General features: G+C 51.8%; 2 protein-coding genes across 2 annotated transcripts; one reads left to right on the forward strand and one right to left on the reverse strand.

The window, feature by feature from the left end:
• On the forward strand, positions 1-4,914 carry LOC123085013 (CASP-like protein 5A1). The gene is made up of 3 exons (XM_044506569.1): positions 1-554; positions 3,936-4,068; positions 4,429-4,914. Exons 1-3 carry the CDS (start codon positions 343-345, stop codon positions 4,618-4,620), a joined length of 537 nt encoding a protein of 178 aa, XP_044362504.1. The 5' UTR covers positions 1-342; the 3' UTR covers positions 4,621-4,914.
• Positions 4,915-5,350: 436 nt separating this feature from the next.
• On the reverse strand, positions 5,351-8,045 carry LOC123085012 (BTB/POZ domain-containing protein SR1IP1). Its single transcript, XM_044506568.1, has 5 exons — positions 7,756-8,045; positions 7,479-7,548; positions 6,792-7,373; positions 6,155-6,703; positions 5,351-6,072 (listed from the first exon to the last, which is right to left on the reverse strand). The coding sequence occupies exons 1-5, from the start codon at positions 7,806-7,808 to the stop codon at positions 5,500-5,502; spliced, it is 1,827 nt and encodes a 608-aa protein (XP_044362503.1). The 5' UTR covers positions 7,809-8,045; the 3' UTR covers positions 5,351-5,499.

An 8,045-nucleotide genomic window follows, 5' to 3' on the forward strand; every position in this document is an offset into this window, starting at 1 on the left:
ACGGAGCCGCGGAGGAGGAGGAGAGAGAGAGAGAGAGAGAGAGAGAGAGAGACTGGGAGGGACCCCACGGCGTGCCGTCGCGGCTGCAGCTCCCCAGAAACTGCCGTCGCCTTTCCCACCGGCCAAAAGCAAGGCAGACCAACGCCAAGCGGCGCCTCCCCCGAGCCCCCCTTCCCCTCCCCTCCCTGATCGACCCCGGCGCGTGGCCCCTCCCTCCCTCGTCCACTCCGCCCAATCCAGTCCCCTGCGAGGCCAAACCCTTCTCCCCCCAGCCACCACCGGTCCCGCGGCGGCGAGGCGGGAGGCGAGCGCGCAGGGGAGCCTGCTCCGTCGGGGGCCGAGATGTTCGCGAGCAGGCCGGCGGTGCACCCGGTGGAGGCGCCGCCGCCGACGGATCCGGTGGAGCAGCCCACGGGGGTGCTCATGAAGGACCTGCCCGGGATGCCCGGCACGGCCGGCGGCCTCGCGCTCCGCCTCGCGCAGTTCGCCTTCGCCGGCGTCGCCCTCGGCGTCATGGCCTCCACCAACGACTTCCCCTCCGTCAGCGCCTTCTGGTAACCTTCCTCCCCAGTCCCCATCCCACTAATTTCTCATCATCCGCGCTAGTACTAGTATTTGCCCCAACTGGCTCTGTACGGCCCGAGCATCAATCGCTTTACAATTCCACTACTACTTCCAATCGTTGCTCAAGAAAGGAAATATGATCTCACATGCACCGGTGGGTCAAGTGTGCGTGCGCTCTTAAAGCTTGGGGCCGTGGGGAATTCGGTGTGTTCAGGAACGGAAAATCTGATCCGCTATGTACTCTAATCACTCCATCTGTTGGAGCTTAGCTCATTTCGGTAATAGGTTCCCAAAGGTTGGAGTGATGCTTGTAATACAAATTGTGGAGAACATGTGTCTATGCTAAACCCAGCTCATAACGAACTATAGGAGTGTGGATTTGGAGGCAGTTGGGTACCAACCTCAGTACACTATACCTTCTGGACTATAAGTTCGTTACACTTACCTTCTGATCTTTCTGGCCGACTTTCTCCATTTTGAATGTAATGGATTGCCTCAGTGATGAGGACTAAAAGGCATCAGCTTATCTGTAGTGGCCTACTACTGCCTGTGTATCATTATCTAGTACTGCATACTATAGGCAGCTAAAAACAAATTCTAACGATAACGGACTTCTCCTCTGAAAAAATGACAAAAATGTGCTTAAATGTATTAGTAAGGCACTTGTGTTCTGGCATGCATAGAAAGTTGCTTTAAACATTTACAAGGCGGATAAGTATACATAGTACAGTATATTTATGGAGGGGGCAAGCAAATGTAATCATGTGAAGACTATTGTTATCCAGAAATAGGGTGTATTTATTTATTTATTTTGACAATTCTGTGTTGTAGTACAATCCCCTGCATATATGTGCTATTCCACTGAACGTGCACGATTTCAAGGTGAGATGACAGTATGCTGGATCGAAGTGTCAAAAACAAGGGAGTGCGCGCAGTACTTGAATTCTGAATTTATTAGTAAGGTTAATTATATGAAGCCAAGGATTCTAGAAGCAAAGAAACTAATTGTAAGATTAACCTATTTGCTACTTCCAAAAAACATGCAATTTCATGTCACATCATAGGAATATAATGCCACCACATGCATATGAACATGTCACAAACTGGTGAACTACAATATGAAATAGGGTTTTTGTTGTTGTTGACGGTTTTGCTTTGTGGTTCAATGTCTACTGAATATCTCAGGGGTACGATCCCCATATTACAAACTAGTGAACTACAATAGGAACATAAATATCACATCCACATGTCCTTTTCTACTTATCCTCAATGTACTAAACTGCATTTCTGTTCACTATTTATGAAACTGCCATGGGCAGAACAGTGGGTTGTTACATTATCTACCAGAGTAAAACAGAGATCCCTTATGTCTTATCCATATTATGAAGTTCTTTTATGGTGTGTTTGGTTTGGGAACGAAGTGGAACAGAATGTCATGGTTCCATTCCACTAGAATGGGTCGGTTCCGTCCTTATGTTTGGTAGGAGCAGTTCCGAGGAATGGAATGGTTACATTTTGGTGTTTGGTTTGAGAGATGGAATGTAATGAAATTGTTTGTCTCACTTTATTACATTGATTCATACCGAATTAGATTTTGATAGAAAACTAAACTGAACTGAATGTTGAAGAACACTTGATTACATCGATTGTAATAAACAAATGTACTTGACGCTGCAGTACAGAAGAACACCCACGAAACACTGAATGCAGAAGAACAGATGTACTTGACGCTGCAGTATATTGATCTGGAGAAACACCCACAGCAAATGTCACTGCACACCACGGGCTCCTTGGTCCAGCAGCCAAAGCTCCCCGACGATGGTGCCTTAGTAGCGCCCAGCCTCCATGCCTGGGTGGAAGGAAATGAGTGAGAGGGCTGCCCGGCCTCCCTGCTCGGCTGAAGAAGATGAGTGAGAGGGCTGCCCGACCTCCCTGCTCGGTGGGACACGTCAAGTGCGCCCGGCTGGGATGCAGCCGGCGGGACGGCCAGCAGCACCAGCGCAAGGATGTGGCGGTGGCCAGTCATGGCCGCACTCGGTGGGGCTATCGGCGGGAGCACATGCAAGGTTGCGGAGGGAGCTGCGGCGCAGCGGAGGGGGACATGTGGGGGTGGCCAGGGCAGCTGATGGCCGCGCGCCGTGGGGCTGATGGCGGCGGCACGCGCAAGGTTGGGGAGGGAGATGTGGCTTCGGGGAGGAAAGACGAGCGTAAGTCGAGCGAGCCGTTCTGTGTCGTCCGCTCAATTTGGAGGTACCGCCTAGTTCTGCATAAACAGGGAATATGCCATTCTCTGGAATCGGCGGGGGTTCTCGTTCCTTTGACAAACCAAACACTGGAATGGGCTCTGGGGACGCAACCGACCCATTACATTTCATTTGGTGACCCCAACCAAACACACCCTTAATTGAGTTGTAGCGCAAAATTTCCTTTTGGCAAAGACTGGGGGACTAGCAGGCATTTTCCTATTTTTGCTATCATACGTACTTCAAAGTAACTTTTTGATAAAATGAAAGGGGTGTGTGTGTGTGTGCTTCTGGGAATTTTTTTCTTTTAAGAAAGAGGGGCCACCCCTTCCGAATTCATATATATAAACCAAGGTCTTCCTGATACAAACTACGCTTGTGGCACTGTTTACCTTACTATACAATTCCTGGTACAAGTATGTTGGGTTTGTACAGAACGACTTAGTCCCAACCTTTCAAGTTAATTATGTAGTTATTCTGAATGATATTAGATAAAAAAAATACCCCTAGGGTCATACTACAATGTGGAAATCCGATCATACTATGTACTCCCCCTGTCCTAAATATTTGTCTTTTTAGAGATTTCAAATGAACTACTACATACGGATGTATATAGACATATTTTAGAGTGTAGATTCACTCATTTTGCTCCGTATGTAGTCACTTGTTGAAATCCCTAGAAAGACAAATATTTAGGAACGGAGGGAGTACTTCAGTGTAACATTTTAAGAGGAATCAATTTACACTTATGCATCTAAAACTATCATGGTGCTCCTTTTATATTTTCCAAGTTTATTTAGCTAAGCCTTCTTGAACATATAAGTTTCTCTGGTTTTGTTACTGCTTATTATATGGGCATGCCTGTGCGTAACAGAAATTCAACATTTGCATTTTTGATGAGTGGATGATCTAAATTTTGTATTTTAGTGAGATAGACATGGGTGGGCACTTCTTTGTTAGCCCAGTTTACAGCAAGCAACACATATTGTGTTCATGCTTTGGAGTTATAAAAGGAAGCTCTGCTGTGTCTAGTTTATTTGCTTGTTTCTTCTTCTCTCAAGTTTACTCTGGTAGTGCTATTCTATATTTCTAGTTTCTGACAAACTGACGGAGTGCTGTTTTGGTCAGCTATCTTGTTGCAGCAACCATATTGCAATGCCTGTGGAGCTTCTCGCTTGCCATTGTCGATATCTATGCATTGCTTGTTAAGCGTTGTCTAAGGAACCGCCGCGCTGTTTGCCTGTTTGCGATTGGAGATGGGGTAAGTCAATAGACATCTCTGTTCATGTCTCTGATGCTTGTGAGATTCACTTGGTCAATCTACTGTATCATCTTTTTTGATCTAAATAATATGTGCTGAGATATATATATAAAATGTGTTACCCGTGTGAACTTTTCCATGTATCTAGTAACTTACCGCTTTTCCATCATTCTTTTTAGCAATATTGGCTGTGTGGTGTATAGACTAAGAAATCTTGCAGTGAGATAAAATACGTGCTCAGGTTACGACAATTGAATGAAACTGCATTTTTATTGCAAGTTCCTGCATGTTAGTTTCACCCTGGAAATTATAAATGCATTGTCTTTTGACTGTGTGAGGTCTAAGGCTGTTTCTTGGTAGATCACGGCAGCACTCATCTTCGGCGCAGCATGCTCGTCGGCAGGCATCACCGTCCTGATCGACAACGACCTGAACATCTGTGCCGAGAACCACTGTGGCAGCTTCGAGACCGCGACGGCGATGGCGTTCATGAGCTGGTTTGCCCTCACGCCCTCCTTCCTGCTGAACTTCTGGTCGATGGCTTCCCGATGAAAACAACGAGGAGGAAGATATAGCTTGACTTTTTGTGCGCCCAAGTTACGGTTTAGCGACATCTGGATAGAGTGGCACAGCTAATCGCATCGTGATCGGAAGCTGATGTGCGCCTGTGGAGACACACACGTATCTAGTATTACACCTATGTAAAAAATGGAATAGGTAATTAATGGCTTGTCTTTGAACATTGTGTTGCTGTGGGACTCTACTAGGATTCTTTTGACCCAGGCAGGCTCGTGCCCTGTGAAACGGTTGATGTCCTGAACCAAACTGGTTGAGTTTTGCCCTGAATTGTCGTGTATTGTGCATACAGTGAGCCTAGACTAGACATGTGTTGCCGACTGATCCATGATGAGTAGGGGAGCAATGTTGCTATCTTTTCTTAGAATCGGAGAATGGGAATCCACTGATCTCTTTTCATTTTCGCCTCTTGGTTTGGTGCAAGGATTGTCCCGTGCCCATATGGCGTGGTTATCTACCAGGGCCAAATTCCAAGCCACGTCTCGGTGCTCGTTGTCGTTTGTCCTGAGCTGGGGATGCATTGCTAGCCATACCAACGTTATCGCAATCCCCCCACGAGAAACGGGAGAGGATCGTGGAGATCGACATCAGATGCTTCCATCTTCCAACGTTGTGGTAATCGTAGAGAGCGCAGTGATCCGATCGGCCCACATCGCAGCAGGTGGCCAGTGGAACAGAACTGCACTACACTGACTGAACCCCGAGCTGCAAAAATTTGCTACAATGGCCTGAGTTTCTTCATTGCAGGAACTTGACACGAACTGTGACGCAGATTACAAAGCTGTACAGTGCTACGTCCATGCTAACATGCTTATTTATCTTCAACTGACGATTAGATTACACCATCCGGTAGTGTCAAGAAATGGAGTGCCTGCGATCCTTGGGCGGCTTCGTGCGGACCTTGCCGCCGGCCAGAGGGTCGCGCACGAACGGGTTGAGCCGCCCGAGCTTCTTCATGAACCCGCCGCCGCCTCCTCCGCCGCTGCCGCCCTGCTTCTTCGGCAGTGGCGGCTTCCCCGACGACGGGAAGCTCCGGGTGCCCCCCGCCGCGAGCGTCGGCGCCGGGGCCGGCGCCGCCACCGACGGGTCCCTCAGGCGCATCTTCATCTGCATCAGCTCCATCCTCAGCTCGTCGTTCTCCCGCTGCAGCCGCGACACCTCGCTGGACGGCGCGCTCCGGTCCCGCCCGTTGAAGCTCGGCGTCGGCCTGTACGACAGCGCCGGCGACTCCCCCCCGGCGTACGACTGCGCCTGCGAGGGCGGCGGCACGCGGAGGCGCCGCTGCTCGTGGTACAGCACCTGCACCACCGTCTGCACCGGCAGCCGGTCGTTCTGCGCCGCGTGCGCGCACGCCTCCCGCGACAGCTTCTGGCAGTCCATCACGCCGCACACCTTCGTCCTCTCGCCCTCGCCCACCGACGGATGCGCCTGCCCAAACCATCCATCACATCTGAGCACTATCCACTATAACAACAAGTAGACGAATGAAGATCGATTATAATGAACGGACCTTGAGGTAGATGTCGATGGCGCGGTACATGCCGTCCTCGTTGAACCGGGCGCGCTCCGGGATGAGCTCAGCGAGGCCGGTGAACTTGTCAACGGGCAGGTTCACGTCCGAGGAGATCTCGGCGAGATAGCTCTCCATGAGCTTGCCGACGGGGCCGACGTCGTTGGGCGGCGACGCCGCCGAGGCGAAGTCGTCGTCCGTGTTGTAGTCCAGGCGCGTCGCCTCGCCCTCGTTCTCGAGGTAGCCGGCGAGGATCCTCTGCACCGCGTCGACGTCGTAGGCCGTGCCGGCGCCCTCGGGCGAGGAGGACGGGATGAGCAGGTCGTCGAGCACGGCCTGGCCGAGCTGCGCGGCCATCCGCGTCTCCAGGTCGAGCCGGCACGCCAGCGACGTGTCGAGGTAGATCGCCGCCCGGAGCAGCATCGACAGGAAGCTCACCGACATGGTGTTCTTCTCCCTCGGCAGGAGGCTCACGATCGTCTCCAGCACCACCCGCTTCTCGTGCTCCTGCCTCGGCTCCATCTTCTTCCGCTCCCTCCCGTTCATGTCCTGCAACAAGTTACAAGTCGACATTGTCAGACGTTAGCTATAGCAACAGTATATACTGTGCTCTAGGTGATGTGTTCGACTCGATTACCAGTCTTCGAAGGGACTTCTGAGCGTAGAGCATGATCATCGTCCCCATGGCGATGCCCTTGAACCCCCTGGCCTTCATGGCGATCATGACCCTCTGGAAAGTATCGATCCTCAGCGCCGTCAGCTCGTCGGCCCACCAGTTATCGACAGGCTTCGGTGGCGCGTCCACGTCGTCCAGCCCCTCATGGCCGCCGTCGCCGCAGGTCATGGTCGCGATGACGTCGATGCACCTGCCAATGAGCTGCACCTTGTCGGACGCCGGGAGGAGCTCCTCGGCCCTGCGGAGCGCGGTGACTGCGCCCTCGAGGCTCGCCAGCGCAACCTCCTCCAGGTAGGCCTCGGTCCGGCCGACGAGGTTCCCGGGCTTGCACTCCTCGGTCATCTCCAGGTGCTCGGCGGCGCAGCGCAGCATGGCGACGTTGTCGGCGGTGATCTCGAAGTTGACGCCGTAGCAGAACTTGATGACGAGGTCGAACGCCTTGGCGTCGCCGGGCATGCCAGCGATCTCGAGGTGGGTGACCCTCGACCCGTTGGCCCCCGACACCAGCTTCCTTATGTAGCCGCATTTAGACGCCAGTGGGAGCTGCAGAATTTGCCATCAGAACTCAGGATTTTTGCTGATTTTTCCATGTGGTTTCTAAGCGCGCGGTAAGAATCGAATCGAAGGTGGGGTTGGTTGGCTGGTTACCTTGTGCAAGTTGAAGCTGCTCTCCCCGACTTGGATGGTAATATCGCTCGGGAATTCTTGCGAACGGATCCTGCACCAACCAGTTGAAAAAATTGTCGGATCGAGCTCATGAACTAGTGCTAATCCTCATAAGGAACTTCAGGTGCAGTATGTGATTGTTCCACATATAAAATACGGGTTGTCACTGCACGCTGCTGCTTGCTTGAAAACAGTTTCATGGCGCGAAAGTAATGGCGAGCTCGTAGATTCAAACAGGCAGCAGAGGGAAGGTACGTACCAGTCGCTGGTCCTCTTCATCGCGGCCGAGGTGAACTGAGTATCGGTCTGCATCCTGGAGCACTCACGCAAGCTCGCCGCTCTCTCTTCTCCCTTCTCTATGTTCTGCTCATCTTCATCTTTATCTCACCCGACGTCCACGTCGTGGGAAAATCGGGGCAGCCAGCCAGAGCATCGAGTGAGTGAAGCAGGAGCAACACTCGCGGATTGAGTCCGTCTGCCACACAGGGGCGGGGCGGCCCTCCCTGTGGATAGGTGGGAGAAAATCGGACGGACAGCTCTGGTCGACTC

The sequence above is a fragment of the Triticum aestivum genome, chromosome 4A (assembly GCF_018294505.1).
Source record: "Triticum aestivum cultivar Chinese Spring chromosome 4A, IWGSC CS RefSeq v2.1, whole genome shotgun sequence".
Classification (NCBI taxonomy): Eukaryota; Viridiplantae; Streptophyta; class Magnoliopsida; order Poales; family Poaceae; genus Triticum; species Triticum aestivum.